At 34.0% G+C, this 20,963-nt stretch overlaps 1 protein-coding gene across 5 annotated transcripts in view; it reads right to left on the bottom strand.

Annotated features, from left to right (window-relative positions):
• The window catches only part of LOC118199010 (neprilysin-1-like), a 366,463-nt gene that overhangs the window by 64,714 nt on the left and 280,786 nt on the right, over positions 1-20,963 (bottom strand). For 4 of the 5 annotated variants that reach the window (XM_085813638.1, XM_085813637.1, XM_085813639.1 and 1 more), the window contains 2 exons: positions 10,803-10,901; positions 4,635-4,712 (listed from right to left, as the gene is read on the bottom strand). In XM_085813638.1, the coding sequence (XP_085669764.1) occupies positions 4,635-4,712; positions 10,803-10,901 (177 nt within the window). The remainder of the gene's footprint in view (positions 1-4,634; positions 4,713-10,802; positions 10,902-20,963) is intronic. The other variant, XM_085813641.1, reaches the window with a different exon arrangement.

Below are 20,963 nucleotides of genomic sequence, written 5' to 3'. Positions count from 1 at the left end.
AATTATATTAATTTCCGCCCGGCCGGGTTTCTAAATAGTATTAAATCCGAATTTCCAAATGAAATAATCGGCATCGATTTATTGGGCCCTTTCCCAAAAAGTCAGTTAAACAAAAGTCGCTATCTCCTTGTTATGGTTGATCATTTTAGTAAATGGACCGAAATTGTTCCCTTAAAACGATCCTCCGCGAAATTAGTTACCGATTCTATTTTAAATAAATATATTTTAAAATACGGGGCGCCCCTAAAAGTTATATCGGATAATGGTCCTCAATTTGTAAGTAATATATTTGAAGACATGTGCCAAAAACTGGGCATACGTCATTTAAAAATGGTCCCGTATCGGCCGCAATCAAATATAGCGGAACGGGTCAACAGAAATATAGTGAAAATTATCCGTAGTTATGTTAAAAATTTTCATAAAAGCTGGGATAACTATGTCAATGAATTTGCTTTCGCCCTTAGGACCGCAAAACATGATACAACGGGAAAAACTCCTGCTGAGTTATTTCTAGGCAGAAAGATTATAACACCGTTAGATAAATTATTTTATGTGCAACAAAGAGCCCCAGAATTTAAAATGGGTGATATAGAAAAACTAATTAAGGAGGCAAAGAAGAATATTGAAGTAGCACAGAGAAAACAAAAATTGTATTATGACTTGAAACGACGGGGAGTAACTTATAAAGTAGGGGATGAAGTACTAAAAATTAAGCATTCACTTTCTTCAGCACCAGAAGATAAAACTGCCAAATTTTTCCCACGATTTGAAGGACCATATGTTATAGAAAAAATAACTCACGCTGTTGTAGTGTTAAAGGCCAGAAATGGTGAAATCTGTTCCGCAAATATTGATCAAATTAAGCCCTACTTCGATCGTAATAAAATGCAAATCTTTTCAGATCTTTTGCAGGATCCGGCAAGGCAGACACCGCAGGTACAAGTTCCAGAGGTGGGAAAACGACAAGTACAAGGGCAAGCCAATGAGAGACAGAAGCAAGTGAAAAGAAAATTGCCCCGCGGAAAAATTGAAGGTAAAAAGAAAAAGAAGCCGTTCCACCGTCCAGAAAACAGAGTTCACGAACACCCCCAGAATGAAGAAGGGAGAAGGACGACGTATGTGAAGAGGACCAGGAGAAATGACGGCAACTATAACCCGGCTTTAAAACGGAGGATCGACTCATCCGACAGAACTCTCCGCAGCAAAAGTCGCCGAACTGCGGAAGGGCCATCAGCGGCGGAGGAAAAAGTACAAGAAAAATTTGAACGGCCAACAACGAGGTCCAAGCAGGATCACGACAGAAGTTTCCCGGTTCCACCAAGACCAGCTGCCTTCAAACGGCCAAGACCACAAGCAGAGGACAAAAGGAAGGTGTTCAAGGGTGGCCGTACTGGTGAAAAACGGAAGCTTCTAGAGGAAAGCACTGAAGGGCGAGCCCGTACAAGAAGGAGGATCAACCAAGCTACTATCTGCTATACCTTTAAAGACTGGGCCCAGAAAAGGATGTCTGAATATTACAAAGATAAGTAAAATTTTATGTTACTTTGCAAACTTAAGTTAATCTTTCATTCTTACTGCAAGTGGCAGATTTCAAGAAGTTTTACCTCATGCGAGGTCTACCTTTATCGCCAAAAGGGCGAGAAATGAGTTGTGACCGATTTTCTTATAATGTTTTTAAATTACTCGTGCGTAAAACTAAAGTTGATGTATAATAGCGTTGTGTAAAGACTTAATCTTGCAAAAAGTTATTGTATAAATTTTATTTAAAACATTCTAGCAAGAAAGAAGTTTTAGTCTGAAAGACTTTTTGAAATGTAGTATTATTTCAATGTAGAAAGAATTGGCACTTGCTTTGAAAAGAATAGAAGTTAACAATGTACTACTAATGTATGTTTTCAAATGTGTAAAATTAACGGCATGTTGATATGTTCTTATATACATGTGAACTGTTATTTTAAATGTTAAAAAATACCGTGATATGGTAAAAGTGAAAGTAATGTTAAAAATTTGTTATTCGTGTGACTGTAAAGATTAAATCATGGCGAATATGTGGTAAAGGTTGAATGATGTAGTTAGGCTCTCTGACGCTACACTTTAGAGTTAGCCACTTTTAGAATAGTACCTCAGGGTTTAGAGTTGAAAGTAGGGTGTGTTAAGAGGTCTCGTTATGTTGAATTTTAACACGTTAGTGTTTTGATTGTAGGAGGAAGTGTTGAACACATAGACATAAACACATTCGTGTTTGGTGTTCTTTTACAACACATGTCAGAGAGCAAGGGGAGAGATAATTAAAATAGTCATGAATGAAATAAGAATGTTAAGAGAAGTATATTCTATATGTTATTTGCAATGTCATTGTGTAACATTTCATTAAACTAGTTTTCCTTCCAGATCTCTGGAAGGAACCAGAATTGAATAAAGCTCCTGTTTAGATGCAGTACAGATGAAAAAAAAAAAAGATTGTTGTAGATCCTGGGAGCTGCTATTGTAACAAATTTCTTTCTTTTAAATTTTCTAGTTTCTAACGAAGTTATGATTGTAAAAGGTTGGCCTCGCGTTATATTCTAGAGCTAAAAGTTTTCAACAAGGTCGTTTTAGACCTCAGTTTCAAACTAATTAACTCTGGCGGGAAGTATGTAAGGATCTTAAGTTTTACTAACGTTTATTTTATTTTAAATCTTTACTATCACTTCTTATTTTCTACTTCCGGCCAGAATTATAAGCGTGAAGGATTTTATGCAAAGTTTGTCTGGCGAACGCCAAGTATTTAAGTGTGGCCTTTTTGCCAAGCGAAAGAGAGAGGAAGCAGTGAGTTCGAAGCAGGCCGCTTACCTTAGAAGTTACGCAGTTGCTATTTGCCTTCCAGGCCAGAGGTTTTAATCCTCTTGATAAATTAAACGTATTGTAGTGTTCACAGTCTCTGTGCTACATACGCTTCCTGTTATTATAAGGCCAATCTTACACGTGTATTATTCTAAAGTTAAATTAGAGTTAGTTTTATTTTGATATCTTTTACGTTAGACCCCGAGTGGAGGGTCATTGTATTCCGAAGTACGGAAGTCATTGTATATAAAGAAGAATAAAGGGTTTTGTATACCCTTCGTCGGTATCCTGTCTACTTACTACAATTAGTGAACATAGCTTTAGTAAGCTCTCTGTTCTTAGTCAGGTCCTTGTATGTTTCCGAAGAAAGTTAGAAGAAACATTGAACCTGATAGCATAATCTGAATCACACATTATTATGGCCAGCCCACAATTTTTGGAATCTCACATCTTAAGACATACAATAGATGAGAGAGAGTAATTAGCCAGTTAGCAGCGGCAAAGCAGGCTATGAAAGTGACGATGCATTCAGGAAAATTATAAGAAAGTGTTACATAGCGTTCACTTCTGAATTGAAATCTTATTCAAGGATTAGTCAAAAAGTATCTGTATTGCCACGTTATGTAAGATCTGATGATGCTGTTTAATTGTGAAATGACGCATTTCAGATGTTACTAATTTTAGGACAGAAAGAGAAAGTATACAAATTAAAATGAAGAATAAGAGGGGCTGTTGTCAGTTAAAAACTTGAAGTTTGCTTTACGTATTTTTATCTCATACACACACATCTATCTATCTATCTATACATCTACATATGTATTATAATAATAGCATAAAAATATTGTTACGCTAATTTCTTCCTTCACTTTCGTACAGGGTTCGGGTTCGACGACACTTGATGAAGCATCGAAACACACTTTATTGGCCAGTATTATCCAAGAGAGCTCGAATATCACGTTTACAGTCGTCGAAGAACTACTGAACACACGCTGTAACAATCAGCGACATAGCCTCCAGGTTATCAGGCTATAACGGGGGAGACAACTTCACTGAAAAGCACCAGAGTACAGCTCCCGACTCTGCTCGGTCATTCTCGGAACTCCACGTACTCTCGATATTCTCCACGCTACAACTCGCGATGCACTCGACGACACACAGAGCACAGCTCCCGACTCTTCGATTCAGTCGTTCCCAGAGCTCAACACGCTCTCTCGACGATGCGCTGGCCGCGATATACTAAGAGACTCTTTCGGTGCACTTCACGACCCACTCGGCATTCGGTGACGGACTGTCAACTCGATTGACACCGCATGGACTGACTAACTTGAGACACTAACTATCTCGCACTCTAGACTAGGCACTCTCTCAATGACTGACTATCAGCTTGCTAGACGATTCACGCTCACTGACTGCGGATGAGCAGGTTTATATAGCTTTCGGCTTGTGTTCGAAAACATTCTGGGCTAATCCGGTAGGAATTCCTTCCAGAAGATTCTCCATCCGTTAATGGTATATCGCCAATTTTGTCGCCAATGTCGCCAAACTGGCAATTTCTCGCCAAATGTGGCAACATTGTCTTCTTTTGCCATTTTGTGGCAACCCTAAAACTGCTTTGCGGGGAAGCCATCTTACCGCGCCTGTACATTTCGTAATAATATATATGATTTAGCATGAAATTAATCATAACATCTAGAAATCGGTACGAAATTTATGGAAGACAAAAACAGATATATGAGTTTAATATCATATTAGGTGTGACACATTTAAGCATTTATATATTGTAAAAAAATAAAAAAAGAAATGTCACTCACTCCTTCATAATCTTTATCTAATTCTGCAGGATCTAAAATGTATTCTGGAAATCCAATCTTCTGACTCATTAGCATCGCCTGTAACAATGTAAAATAGAACAATTTTAAAGCATAATAATAATGTAAAATATAAAAAATTAAAAATATAATAATAATAATGTAAAATAGAAAAAAATTAAAAATATAATAATAATAATGTAAAATAGAAAAAAATGAAAAATATAATAATAATAATAATAATGCAAAATAGAGAAAATGAAAAATATAATAATAATAATAATGTAAAATAGAAAATTTTTAAAATACATTTGCATAATTAAAGATATAAATATTGTTCTTTAGTACTTAGCTTATAGTAATTACTTATTGATTAGTTATTATAATTACATATTACAAAAAGCTTATTGTAATTACAATAATTCTTATGTTTTTGCGGGCAAAAAAAGAGTTATCTGCGTACGGTCTATGAAAGACAGCTGCGAAAGGTATTAAATGCGAAAAAGGATGGAAAATGTCAAGATTTGTTTAATTTAAAAGACAGGTAAAAATGGATAAATGTATGGATATTCCGTACCAGGATTAAACGTAAGTGACCTTTTAAAGAGATGGATACGGTATGTTATGGAAGTCTTGGATACTGTATGTTATGGAAGTTATCTAAGAGCTGCAGATGGGGATGATATTTTCATTAGCCAATCAGTCTACTGCAAATGACAGCGAATAATTTGTTCAAGAGTATTAAAATTCAGCTTTTAATTAAAAAAATGACCTAAATTCCGTAAAATTGTGGTATAGCCTAACGAGTAACATTTAAGATGTTGTGATATGCGAAGAGTAGCATGGACGTACTCCTTTAAATTCTGTAGTTATTAACTGGCGAAGCTACATTCTACGATGTGACAAGTTTACAGGGAAATGCTTGGGTGCTTTTTCCATTGATAGCAATATATGTAAAAGGTGAGTTTTTTAAATAAAAAGTAATTAATGAATTTTAGGGGCTTATCGAAGGGAGAAAATATATTTACTACTAAGGGTGGGGAATGTACCATGATTGCTCAAAGAGCATAGTAGAGACATCCTGTTTAATCCTACTGAATATGTGGGATTGAGGTCTAGGAAAGTTTGATGGTTGAACCAGCTGATTTCTTTCTTTTCGCCAACAGAAGAGCGGTCCATCCACTAGGGCATTAGCATGTCAGCCGAAACGCCCTACTGCTCTAACAGTTTGGAATACAATGCTAGGATGCACATACTTAAACCAGAGACATTACCGATATACATATACCGACAATGTACCCAAGCAGCACCCAAGCGAATATATAGCCAAGCAACACTGAAACGTTTAGAACACATTCAAAGAAACTGTCGTTCATTCTATGACAGTGTTACATGTATTTAGAACGTTCTATATAGCGTGCTAAAGCAGTTTATGTTACAACAGGGTTCTTACTATGTATTGTTAGACGTAACAATATTGGTACTTTCCGAAATGGTTCAAGCATGGGCTTGTAAAGTACGCTAAAAAAGTACTTGTAAAGTACGTGCAGGAAGTATTAAAGAGGTGCATATTACAATCGTATTCTTAGGACATTCTTTTCAACTTATATATTGGTAGTTTTCGAAACGGATCCAGTATGCCCTATCAAGTGCATTCTGCATGACATACTGAAGTGGTGCGCTTTACAATCTTTTTCTTAGCAAGTACATTTCAACGTACTGTACTGGTACATTTCGAAACGTAATTTAAAATGCTCTGCTGGAACATTAGAGAAACGTTCATAAAACGTTCTAGGAGTATTACAAAAAAGTGTTAGTGAGTACCACTTTTTAACGTGCTATTTCCCGTTATTGAACTCCAATATATGGATGTGGTTTAGAACATTCTTAAAAAATGTTCCACGAAAGCCTTAGTAAAAAATGCGCGCAGAATCTCTAGTAGAACATTCATGATACGCTACATGGATGTTTTACAAGCAAACATTTTTCGCGTAGTATACTCGGTTTTAGAACTATAACTTATGGACGTGATTTAGAGCGTTTTACTTGAGTGTTACCGGCACATAAGTGAAGCAACTGCATTTAACGTTCTTTGAAAGTTCATGAGTTAGTTGGGTATATACTTTAACTATCGAAAGACTAGCAGGAGAGTAGACAAGATTGCAACAATTTCTAACAATTAAGGGTCGAAATAAACGGATGAGCAAATATAAGAGGGAGTCATATGCTATAAACCTTCAGGAATTTGACGTCAGAAATGCAGGAATTCCTAGCATGTTTGCTCACTTGTTCCGCAAGACATAGTGAAGCCTCAGCCATACTAGTTGTCCAGTCGGGCTTAAAATCAAAAAGAGCGCGCGGTAGTTCTCAGTCTTAAATAAAATAGTAGTTACTGATGAAATTCTAAATAAGATATTTTAACTCCTTAATCAACTATTTGCTGTTAATTTAATTTAATTTCATAATTTTTATGTTTATTTCCTCATATTTTACTTAATTTTATAATTTATTATTCACTATATTATTAATTTTTTGGCTTTCCCTGAAAGCTTTCCTTAGGGTTCTGGCTCTTCGCATTTTAGAAAGTGAACCCTGGGTTCTGTAAATTACTAAATCATAATGGTGGTAATAATTTAACCCCTTTTTATTAACCTTGTGTATCTTTAACCTTATTTTAACTAACCATAACTAACCTAAAAACTATAACTACGTATTAAGTATAATTAAATTTAAAATTTGCTCAAATAAGGCACCATATGTATAAATGATACTTATGTATCATTGCAGCCATCTTAATAGATGCTGCCAGAGTTTCAGAACATGCCAAATCCTGGCTACCATGCGCATGCACATTCTTCAGGAAACCATAATCATAACAATCCTTCAGTCAAGCAAAGTCGCGATTTTCGTATGCGTTCTTTTTGTTGCATTCTACTTTCCAACGGTTGTTACACATAAGTTGTGTTATTTTTTGCCTTCAACTCATTTTAAAACATAGCTTGTGAAATTTGCCAGCTATGGAAAGTATTGCGGTAAAAATTCTGCAGGAGTATAATATTTTACAGCAAAATCGCTAAACAGAATAATGATGAGATGAGTTTGATAGATAGTCGGTGCGTGATGCGGAGTTTGTGCAATTCTTTGATATTTTTTTAAGCGATAATAGATCGCAATGTAGATGAGGAGAAGCCCAAGACCGAAAAATTAGAGAAGGATTTCTCGAAAAATATGAGTTTTTTTAATGTACCATATAATTCTTATTTGATAATTAAAACTTGAATTTTGAAACTTTTTCTTTTGATAATGTATTCCGACCGATTAATATTTGAAATTAATTCTCAAATTTTAAAATTATAAACTCCCACGATGAATGATAAGCAAAAATAATGCAAGGGAGCAAAGTAGGTGTGTCATTTGGGAGTCCTTTTTCCATCATGACAGAAGGCGTTGTAGAAAAATTCAAAATTTGTTACTTTGTCGTTCTCTCTTTGCATTTCATTTAGTAGTAACGGAAGAATGCGATGGTGCTTAATCGTTGAAAATGCTTCAATTTTTAAAAAAATCAACACCAACTAACGTTATTTTATCCATACAAAGCTTACTTGGTCGTTCCTTTTTAATATGCTTCATAGTCCAAATGAGCAATTTGGCCAGAAGGACTATTAATTTCGTTTTGCCATTTTGAATTGGTTCACTATAATTCACTTTTCAAATTGTTGCCATCACATATTAGAGCCCTGTATTATATTTAAAGAAATTAAATAACGAAGAATCTGCATAAATGTATGTATGTCTCTCGCACTGTGATAAAACGGTGTCCGCCGAAAACATCGCAGCAGAAACATCGTGGACGAAAACGTCGCAAGGCGAAAACATCGTGGGAGAAAAGGAAGCAAAGAGAAAACAGTTTTAAAACACAGTGGTACAAAATATTGTCATCGAAAATAAAGCGGTTCAAAAACTTCACAGTTTAAAAACACCGTCGTCGAAAATATCGTGGCAAAAAATAAATTACCTACAAATAATCGCATGACGATAAATTACCTACAAAGCTGTAAATGCATTTTCGCATAATGATTTAGGAGCGCAAGAAGTAAAGAAGGGTGTTTTTACTTTTAAATTTAATATTTTTTAGTGAACTTAACAAATTTTGGCTGAAAACGTAATAAGGAAACTTAAGCATTTAAAAATTTAAAATGAGTAGAAGATTAACGCAATTACAACCCTTAATAGAATTCTAAATTTACTTAGTTGATTAACAAAGGTCATTAACAAATTAATATTTTTTAATAAAGTTTTACTCGTAATGGTTCATTAAAAATACAGCCTAAAAATGCTTAGAAAAAGAAAATGAATAACTGTAGGAGGTTATATCTATAAAAGTTGCTAAGTTAATTATGAAATTACTTTCTTTCACGTTTGTTAATCTGATATTGTTTTGCTGAAAATTATACCTTGTTTTGTTTCCGTTTATTCTTAAAGTGTCGTTAACATTTTTTGAGTTTCCAAATATTTATGCGAATATGCATTTACAACTTCTAAATCCTAAAAAAACGTATTTGTGCGATGTTATCGTCATGCGATGATTTGTAGGTGCTTTATTTTAACCGAGATATTTTCGACGACGATGTTTTTAACCTTCCAGCATGCGCGCTTGACAACTTTACATGAACACGCCCGTGTCGTATTTTTTACAACATCCGTTTTTTTTACAGTTTTTGGTACGAAAAACGACAGAAATGAGTGAATATTGATTATAAATTTGTTAAGAAATAAAATATTAATCTTATTATTGCAAAATAAAATGATATCACATTCAAATATAAGTAAATTATTTTTAAGTTCTTATGTTAGTGAGATGGAAATGCAATGATGCATATCATTATAGAACATTCTAAATTTATTATTTAATAATTATAATTTAAATTCGAAGCTAATTTTAATATTCATCAAAGACAAGTATAGACAAAAAAAAAAAAAAAAAAAAAAAAAAAAAAAAAAAAAAAAGGTAAACACCCTTAGTAGGAAAAAAGTAAGTTTAGCATTACTTACTTCTGCAAGGAAGTTTACTTCTTACTGGTTACAAAAACGCACTTTAACTAAATTTAATATTTTTATTTACTTCTAAAAAATAGAAATAAAAGAAAATAAGGAATGGAAATCGCTATTGTTCTCCCCTCCAAAGGTTTCCTTGTCTTCATTTTCTTCATCAAATAATTCTTGATGAATGCGAGCAAAATCAGCTGGTTGCACATATTTTTTTGCCCTGAAAACTGATATAAAATTTACAGAGCCAAATCAAATTAAAATAATAGACGGCAATTAATAACACAAAATTACAAAATATTTGAAAAAGAATATTTTCCGAATTTTCACCCACGAAAACGCGCGTGTCGTATCTTTTACGAAAAAGCTGCCACGTAGCACAAATGCCCAGTAAAAGAAAAAAAAAGTGAAATGACTTCCTGTTGGCACATTTCATGATGTGGAGAAAGGTAGAATGGAGGAATAGAAATGACATTCAGACGTCTCAGCTTCGATATGCGAAAAATGTGCATAAAAACTGAATTTGTCGTAAATTTTGCGCATAGGCGCGTGCTGAAAAGTTAAACTGCGAAGTTCTTGAACCGCTTTATTTTCGACGACTGTATTTTGTACCACGATGTTTTAGAACTGCGATGTTTTCTCTTTGCTTTCTTTTCTCCCACGATGTTTTCTTTGCTGCGTTGATTTTTCCGCGACATTTCCGTCCGCGATGTTTTCGGTTGTAACTGATAAAACAACGATACCTAGAGCAATCGAATTTTGAATGACGAAATCCTCCAGCGAATATGGGCATCTGGAAGACCAAATTTAAAATTTGTTTTATTATCGATTTCATATTTTGTAAAACTTTAACGAATTTCTGATTAAAACTCAACGATTTCAAAGCGAGCAATGGCAACTTCGCACAGAAAAAAGAAAAAAATTTCTATCTCCAGCGCGCGAGACTGTGTATCGGAAATTCTAAAGATTTGCTCATTTTAAATTTATTTTGCGATATTGCTCTTGAACTGAATTTTATGGTTTAAGTGAGAAGAACATGATATTTAATAAAAAAATTAACACACAAAATGTTAAAAAAACCGCCCTTTTGGACGTAATTTAAAATCTGAAACTTTTCAGATTTACCTTCTGTCGAGCAGCTGATCTCGTTTCAAAGTCCATCCAATCAACTTTATCCAGCAAATCAAGAAACGCAGTTTTGATATCTTCGATCATTTCCTCTGCCTATTGCAAATAAAGGTATGAAGCTAAGAAAGAAATTCATATGTTTAGAAATTTTATTTACTAGTATTTTGTTTGTATATGGTCTGAAAAATTAAAAATTTCGAGAAAGGAATTATGTTAGCCATATTATTTATGACAGCGATCTGTACGTACGGACAGAATAAAGAACTCTTTTTTTTTTTTTTTTTTTCCAAACGAGCTTTAAAATGGTTTTAAATTAATTCAGAAGCGATTTTTTGGCTAAAATTCCGGGAGAAGTTGGCGCCAAACTATTTTGGCCTTCAAAATTTGGCGAATTTTTTAGGCGCATTAAACGAAAGCACTAAAACATGATTTTTAAACGATAACAGAATAGTAACTTTTAAGTTTTGCAGTAGTGAAACGCCGTTATTTTATGTAAACATAATAGTAAAATGAGATGATTAAATACTAGATGAGTAAAACGGAGTCCAACAGCTTTGCAAGTAAAAGCATAGTCGTATATATATGTAATTCATCATAAAATAGTAGAATGAACAATTTTTGTAAATAATTATTGAGTAAATAAATGTATACACTTATCAGATCAGAGCACTGCGAAGTCACTTTTAAACGTAAAAAGAATAGCAAATTATGCGTATTCAGCATCATAAACTAACTAAAATATTCAAGTTACTATCGTCGTGGAATTCAACACACTAAACAACTTTCGTTCAAAGCTTTAAATATTCCACATCTTTCGATTGCCACATGCAAGAAACAAAACTAAAAAAAAAATTAACTGAATAAAATTAAATGAAAACATTCATAAATTATAAACTTTATGTCATATGAAATCCAACATTCTCCCAACAACAACTTAACCTTCTGCAAATATTTATATAAATATAATATTAAACATTTATATAAATATAATATTAAACATATATATAACAATAATATTAAACAGTAAAACTTTAAAAAACAAACACAGTATTTCAAAATTAAATTTAAAAAAAATCTGGCTACACTAAATTCGCGCTTTTACAGTTACCGAAATAAAGCTCCAGGTTTGCCACAAGAAAACATACAGCCGGAAACCACAACCAAATTAAAATCGCGCCAAATAAAAAACTCTCTCGCATAACTCAAAAACGAGTAGCCGTAGAACGTTGAAATTTTGTATATGGGACTGCGTAGCATCTAGTTGTGCACCCTTTTCGTTGCAATCGGCAGCAAAAAAGTATATATATTTCTTACATGTTGGTAAATTGTTAATTTTTTGCTTTAAAAGTAGCTGAATTATGTTGTAATTTTTGCTTTAAAAGTAGCTGAATAATGGATTAATTTTTTGTTGAAAACGTTGTTTTTTAAGATGGCTGGCAAATGTAAATAAATACATTTACTAAAGAGTATAAAATGCTAAAGTAAGGTTAAATTATTACTTTCATATAATAGACTAAAAACACCGCTGTAAAAACATTGCGCAAAATTTAATTGGATTAAAATATTACTTAAATTGAATATCGAATTAAAAACATCATACCAACGTTTAAAAGAATTAAAATATTAGTTAAATTCAAATACTTTAAAATAAGTTTTATACGATATAATTATTTAACATTAAAACATATGTGGCAATAAATATCTCAGGAATTTTTGAAAACAATGTATTAATTTTTTAGTAAAACGTGAAGTATACAATTATTGTCACATTCTTGCCACTAGGTGGCGGGCATCTCTTCCTTTACTTTTGCTGTAATTAAGTTTCGAGAACCAGTCGAGATTGGAACCGCTTTGAGGAGCGTAAAGACTCAGAGTTAAAAATGTACTGTCTTAAAATAGTTATCACCTACCTTGTAAATAGTGTATATTAGCTTTTTATTTCAATAAATAATTAAAAGACAAGATGGCTTGTTAGCAGTAATAGAAACTCTTACTGAAAACGTGATTATTAGAAGCCTGGCGTCGTGAACACTGAAGATGCAGCAGGTAAGGAATTTTACATTAATTTTATTGTAAATAGAAGAACCTGATGCAACATTTTTATGGCGCCCGAACAGGGACGCCAGGTTTTTTGAAAAGTTCTAATAAAGTGAATTCAAAAGCTGAATATTAAAATTGAAGATTTTAATACTTGTTCTTGAAGTATTCAGCAAAAGGATAATTTTGTTTTCTAAGTAAGAGTTAAATATTTGTTTTTCATGAGACGTATATTTTTTGTGTAAATGTTTGAATCTAAGAAAGATAATGGCTGAAGTAGATAAATTAAAAAAGAAAAGAAGTATCTTAAGAACTGCCGTTACAAAACTATTTAAGAAAATCGAAAGTGAATTAAATAAATCTGAAGGTAGTATTAATGAGCTCGAAGAATTGTTAGAACAGCTTAATGCTAAAGCCGAAACACTAGCTAATGCCGATGTAGAAGTTGAACCAATTCTGAGTGTAGATGAATTCGAAAATGAATTCGAAATTACAGAACAATATCGTGAGAAGGTAACGTTATGGAAATTTAGGCTTAAGAAACGGATTAAGGAACTTAATCATGACTTAAATGCACCGAACACACAGCAAAATATAAAAGACACACCTAATGTTAAATTACCAAAACTTTCGATTCCCGTATTTTATGGGAACAGTAGTCAATGGCTTACTTTTTGGAATAGTTTTGAGTCCTCAATACATAATAACGAATCATTGAACAAAGTAGACAAATTTAATTACCTGAAAGCGTATTTAGGAGGAACAGCTGCTAATTGCGTTCAAGGACTTCCGTTATCGCCGAAACATTATGATTCAGCAATTCAAATCTTACACGACCGTTTTGGAAGGAGAGACATTCTTATTAATGCGCACATGAATAATTTGCTGAATATTGAATCATTAAAAAATGCGAATGACATAAAAACATTTCGTAACTTGTATGATAAAGTACAAACACAGATTAGATGTCTCGAAGCGTTAGATGTTGTATCGGAATCTTACAGTGCTTTGCTGTGTCCGATGATTTTGAAGTTATTGCCTTCAGAATTAACGCTTGAATTTCATAGAACACAAAATGTTGGCACAGATTATAACATAAAAGATTTAATGTCATTTTTACACGCAGAACTTTCATCCCGTGAACGCACAAGGTCAACGGTTTCGCAACAGCAAAAAGTATCCGATCGGCGACAGTCTTCTTCCCCCCCCTGCAACGAAAAACGCATATGCTCTCTCAAATAGACATAATAAACCAAAGATTCCGACCGCTACAGATTTGTTTACAAAATCCGAATGCAGAGAGGAAAATATGAACTGCGTCTTCTGTAATCAATTTCACAAGACTTATGACTGTAGTTTCGTTTCCGGCTTATCATTACAAGAAAAAAGGGACATTTTAAAAAGAAAATGTGCTTGCTATAAATGCCTAAAATTACACCATTTGGCTCAAAACTGCAGAACAAAAATAACTTGTTCTATTTGTAAAAAACAACATGCAACTATTATGTGTAATAAACAAAATCCTTCTGTCGAGGTTTCGGAAATTAAAAAAGACGAACAGATAGAAAATAAAGTACTTTCAAATCAAGCAGGATGTTCAGAAGTATATTTGCAAACTTTAATTGTTCGCATATATGGAAGAGGGAATAACCAATTTGTTCGAGCGATGATTGACACCGGAAGTCAAAACTCATACATAAGCAGGTATGCAGCAGAAAGGTTACAATTAAGAAGCTTAGGTGAACAAAGTGTAACCCACGGACTTTTCGGTGGCATAGAAGTTTCGGAAAAACATAAACGTTATAGAATAAAATTGGGTAGCGTAGATAAACGGTATAATTGCGAAATCAATGTATTGGATGAAAGAAAAATATGTTCTTCGGTCCCTAAAATCAAAAATATACACTGGATTGGGGAACTTAGAAGAAGAGGAATTTACGTCAGTGATGTTTTTGAAAATGGAAATTGCAGATTATTCCAGGAGAACCCCCAAGAGATTCATTTGTTGTTAGGGGCAGATGTTGCTGCAAATTTATTTACAGGTAAAATCGAAGTTCTTCCTTGGGGAAGATTAGTTGCTGTAAGTACAAGACTTGGGTGGACAGTCATGGGGAAAGCGAACACTGACAATTATGAAATAGAAAATTCCTTTTCCACGCTTTCGTTATCTTTACATATTTCTGATGCCACGTTGTCAGAACTGTGGAGGCTTGATGTTATCGGAATAACAGATCCAGTTACAAAAAAGGCTAGAGAGGAAAGGGATTTGCAAGCAAAATTGCAATTCGAAAATTCTGTATCTCTAAACGAAGAAGGGCGTTATGAAGTCGCACTTCCGTGGGCGGAGAATCATGTACCACTCTCCACCCACAAGGATTTAGCGTTGAAACGTCTACAATCTACCACCCAGAAACTTTTATCTCAAAATTTATTTTCTTCATACAATGCAGTTTTTAATGACTGGTGTAACTTAGGAGTGATCGAAGAAGTTAAAGAAAATATTGCGGTTGACTATGGACATTATTTACCGCATAGACCGGTGATCAAAGAAAATAGCTCAACACCAATTCGACCGGTGTTTGATGCGTCTGCGAGGAAACAATCGTCTCCTTCTTTAAATCAGTGTTTGGAGTGTGGACCAAATTTGATAGAACTAATTCCATCTCTTTTGTTGAGATTTCGGGAAGGCAAGTTTGCTGCTATAGCAGACATTGAAAAGGCTTTCTTACAGATCAGTGTAAGGCCTCAAGATAGAGACTGGCTTCGGTTTTTCTGGTGGAATGATGTGGAAGAAAGGAAAACGAAAATATTTCGTCATACTAGGGTAGTATTTGGGGTTAAGAGTAGTCCTTTCCTTTTGGCAGCTGTTATAGAATTCCATCTACAAAAGTACGTGAAAAATTCTTCATATGATACGGAGATAATAGCTAAACTCTTGCGTAGCTTCTACGTAGATAACGTTGTTGCCAGTTTTGACAAAAAATCCGAGATGATCCAGTTCATCGAAAAATCTCGAGAAATAATGTATGAAGGAAAGTTTAATCTTCGAGGTTGGTTACATAACGGAGATAATTTGAAACATGAAACTATTTCACCCGTATTGGGTGTGTTATGGAACTCTCAGAAAGATAATTTAACTTTGAATCTGAATTGGCTGGAAGATTTTGAAATGGGTATAATAACGAAGAGAACAATTCTCGCTGTAACACACAAAATATTTGATCCTATTGGTATTGTGAGTCCTGTTCTCTTGTATCCTAAAATATTGTTGCAGAACCTATGGAAAACAGGAATTTCTTCGGATACTGAAGTTGACGAGAGTACAAAACAAAATTTTGTGAATTGGTATAAAAGCCTTTTTCTCTTAAAAGAAATATCCCTCCTACGTTGGATACATTCCAGCAAGGACAATAGGAAGTTCTGCAGCATTCACACATTCTGTGATGCCAGTAGTAATGCGTATGCTGCTGCAGTTTTCTTGAGAACTGTGACGAATTCTGGAGTTGAAATTCATCTGTTGGCATCGAAGTCTAGAGTAGCTCCCGTAAAATCTATTACGATCTCTCGTCTGGAATTGATAGCTGCCACGATAGGTGCCAGACTATGCTCTTCTGTTTTAAATGGTTTGCAATGGCAAAATATGGAAACGCATTTTTGGACGGATTCTACAACAGTTTTGACATGGATTCAAAGGGAAGAGATTGTCTGGGCTGTCTTTGTGGAAAACAGAGTCAGGGAGATTAGGAAACTGACGGATCCAAAAACGTGGAAACATATTGCTGGAACAAAAAATCCAGCTGACCTCCCATCAAGAGGTTGCACCGCTAAACAACTTTTAGCAGTTAGATGGTGGGAGGGCCCCGACTGGCTGAAGAAAAATCAGGAAGAATGGCCTAGACAAAGGGAAATACCGGACATGGAAATAGTGAATTCAGAAAAAAGGAAATCAGTCATTTCTGCACTAAATACGCAAAGGGTAGAACATTTTTTTTGAGAAATATTCATCTTACCATAAAATGTTAAGAATAACTGCTTGGATATGCAGATTTATCAACAACTGCAGAAGACCAGATTCTAAACAATCAGGAGAACTCACGGTCCCGGAAATAGAAACTGTAGAAAAGAAAATATGCAAGATAATACAAATAGAAGCATTTGGCAAAGAACTTAAAGTTAGCAACCTTTGTACCTTTTTTGACTCAGATGGCCTTATTCGGTTAAAGACCAAGATTACTAGAAGAGAGGAAGAAGAAAATTTTCTCTGTCCAATTGTATTGCCCTCAAATCATGACTTAGTTCATAGGTTAATTTTAGATTACCATTTGCGACTATCCCACGCTGGTGTGCAGTTCGTACTAGCCAATATTCGACAGAAATTCGGGGTCCTGAGAGGAAGAAAAACAGTACGTAAAGTTCTTATGAAGTGTGTTCGCTGTAGAAGATATAGCGCAAAGAATATAGAGACTGTTCCAGCACCTCTTCCTGAAGATCGAGTTCGAGATGCTCTGGTGTTTGAAGTGACCGGAGTCGATGTAGCCGGTCCTCTTTATTTACGAAAAGGAAAAAAGGCATGGATCTTGCTCTTTACTTGCGCGGTCTATCGCGCGATACATCTTGAACTGATAGAAAGTTTATCAACAAATGCGTTCATCTTGGGATTAAGGAGATTTATTGCCAGAAGAGGTCGTCCAAGTATTATTTACAGCGACAATGGCACTAATTTCGTTGGAACTGAAAATCTTTTAAGATCGATAGATTGGAAAGAAATAGAATGTAATTCAACTAGTATGAGAATACAGTGGAAGTTTAATCCCCCAACTGCTTCATGGTGGGGCGGTTGGTGGGAGAGGTTGGTACAAACAGTGAAGAAGATGTTGAGAAATGTTCTCGGCAAGTCCTGTGTCTCTTATGAGGAAATGTTGACTATACTTTGTGATATCGAATCAGTAATCAACTCAAGACCCCTTACGTACCTTTCAGAAGATCCAAATGATCTTACGGCACTAACTCCTTCAATGTTTCTACAAGATGTGCACGACGTCGGAGTGCCTGACTTAGACTACCTGGATACCATTAATCTGACAAAAAGATACAAGTTCTTGCAGAACTTAAGAGAACATTTCCGCAAAAGATTTCGTGATGAATATTTAGCTATCCTAGTGCAAAAACCATCTAAACGATCTACTCGGACTATCAACAAAAATGACTTGGTGTTTGTCGGCAGCGACAACAAGAAGAGAATAGATTGGCCAATAGGTCGTGTTGTAGAACTATATCCTGGGAAAGACAACGAAGTACGTGTTGTCAAAGTGAAAACTGCAACGGGTGAACTCCTAAGACCTGTGAAACGTATTTATCCTCTCGAACTTGATAGACCTAACTTGTTTAGTGACTTCACCATGAACAGAAAAAACTCTGCCGATAAGTGTGACAGTGATATGAACTATCAAACTAGATATGGACGTAAAACTGTAAAACCTGTTACATATTTTTAAATTGCTATACTAATTTTTGTTTCTTTTCAGCATTTTAGAAATTTAATTGTCCTAACAGTAGTCAATTGGAACATGTTATCTGGATATGGTATGAATGTAATGCAGAAAATGTTTAGATGTGTAATCCTTCTTTGTAAGTATTAATTTTAGAGCATTAGTTACTTTTCATATTTGTGAAAGTTGTACTTGAATTTTTGTTTGATTATTGATAAATTTTGTTTTGATTTTCCCATCTTATCGAGGTAAAATCAAAAGGTGGGAGGATGTCACATTCTTGCCACTAGGTGGCGGGCATCTCTTCCTTTACTTTTGCTGTAATTAAGTTTCGAGAACCAGTCGAGATTGGAACCGCTTTGAGGAGCGTAAAGACTCAGAGTTAAAAATGTACTGTCTTAAAATAGTTATCACCTACCTTGTAAATAGTGTATATTAGCTTTTTATTTCAATAAATAATTAAAAGACAAGATGGCTTGTTAGCAGTAATAGAAACTCTTACTGAAAACGTGCTTATTAGAAGCCTGGCGTCGTGAACACTGAAGATGCAGCAGGTAAGGAATTTTACATTAATTTTATTGTAAATAGAAGAACCTGATGCAACAATTATGAAGTAAAATAAAAATATATACTTACAATTTTTTTAAATATTTTACCTGTCGTATTTTAATAAGTACCACCAAAAAAAAAATCTTCATCTCGCATCCACATCTTTTGCACTTCACTGAAGAAACAATTAGCGAGGTTTCCTCCAAAAATTTAAAATAAATTTCCTCTGATTCTTTGTTACAATTTATAAATAAATCTTTGATTAGGAAAGCCAGGTTAGCCAAAATAAGGTCTCAAAGGGCAATTTTTTTTATTCTGATGCCAATAATTTTTGGTAATTACCAATAACAACATTAATCTTCGAAACGGACATATTCATTCGCTTTGAAATCTGAGGAATTCGAAGAGATGAATAATAAAATTTTAAAATGGCGCGGTAATGCACAAATATTCAGTAACCAATCAGGGAGCTGATTACATCACGCATAGAATTAAAATTATTTAAATAATCATTCATAATAGATCATTTTTTTAAAAAATGCAAAATTAAATTGTATTTTAATATTTAACAGCCATAAATAATGTTTAAAACATTAGATAAAATTTATAGATATTAAAACTAATTACTTTTAAAGTAAGGTGACGTCATTGATTACATCATCCACAAAATAAAATTTCATAAAATATCATAAACAATAAAATTTTTATTTCAAATAAAAATGCAAAATTAAATTGATTTTCAATATTTAGAAGCCATAAATAATATTTAAAACACTGAATTTATGCATAATAAAACGCATTATTTTTTAAATAAAATGACAACAAAGTATCGGTTACCATAAATAACTTATCCAGCAATGGGTTTACCATAAGTCGTATTACTCGCCAAAAGAAAAATCGCCAAAATCCGTGCAACCGTCTACCAAAGTAGCACCATTTATGATAACACTCGATAAAGGATGGGCGTATTTGAATGCAATAAAAAAATGAATTTTCTGTTGCTCAGTTGGCGAAAATGAACATCTGAAATGACTTCGTCGATGTACAGAAAAGTTCCCAACCTAGCCCCATGATTGTCGCAGGATTTTATTACAACAGTAAATTGTAACGCAAAAAAAATATCTGACGTGAGGTTAAATTTAATTCGCTAAACTATCAGCAGAATATTTGTGAAAAAATATCTGAAGAAAAAATTCCAGCCTTATATGTAAAGGACATAAATACAGTTGAACTTCATATAGAAAAAGCCTCTAGTCATACATCCAAGTAAACTACCGCTTATTTAGCAAGGAAAGCCAGGAATAGGAATAAAATGTAACCCAGTTAATGAAATACTTATAAATTCACCTGTCCCTTCTCGTATGGAATTTCGCGCTTTCGGTTTGTTCAAATTTGCCTTAGAAAAATCGCATCCAAGAACACTGGCACTGCAAGCAAAAGACTTTAGAAAATGACTTAAAATCCTCTCATCTAAAATACTTTTGTGATGTCCGTAAGAACGTATATATACGTCCGTAACAGCGTATATATACATATATATGTCCAAGAAGTGAAGGCAATACATTAAAAGTACACAAATCCAGGTATAAAGTACCAAGGGTATTTTGACATTAAAATCAAGAAAATAATCTTTTCTAATGGTAGTTTGGGTAAATTTATGCTTTCTTAGCGAAAACTCGGGCCGGTCAAAGGACTAAGAGGAGTGGGATCAGACTGACATGACGGCTTTAGGAATAAAAAATTTTATCATGGCAAATTTCAGCTTTATAAAGAATCTAGGTTATCGGATAGAAGTACATAGCCGCAAGAAATACGCATTTTATGCATAAAAGTTAATTATAAAAACTATTTCCATAAATTCCGAATACCTTTCTGCATTGTAAAATATTTGTGGTTTTGCAGAAACGTGGTACAAATTACATAACGCACATAGTCACAGATACTCTTGTCCTATATGTAATGACCATCGAAGAATTTATAGACTATATACTCCATAATTTTTAGATAGTGATGTCTGTAATAATATGTCTGTAATAATGTTTGTAATGTAATGAGGCTATAGTGATGCCTGTAAATAAGGAGA

This window comes from Stegodyphus dumicola, chromosome 3 (genome assembly GCF_044657685.1).
Source record: "Stegodyphus dumicola isolate Sdum_Otavi_A_Nest chromosome 3, ASM4465768v1".
Taxonomy (NCBI): domain Eukaryota; kingdom Metazoa; phylum Arthropoda; class Arachnida; order Araneae; family Eresidae; genus Stegodyphus; species Stegodyphus dumicola.
The sequence above is the reverse complement of the archived record's forward strand: the minus strand, read 5'-3'. Positions and strand labels throughout refer to the sequence as shown.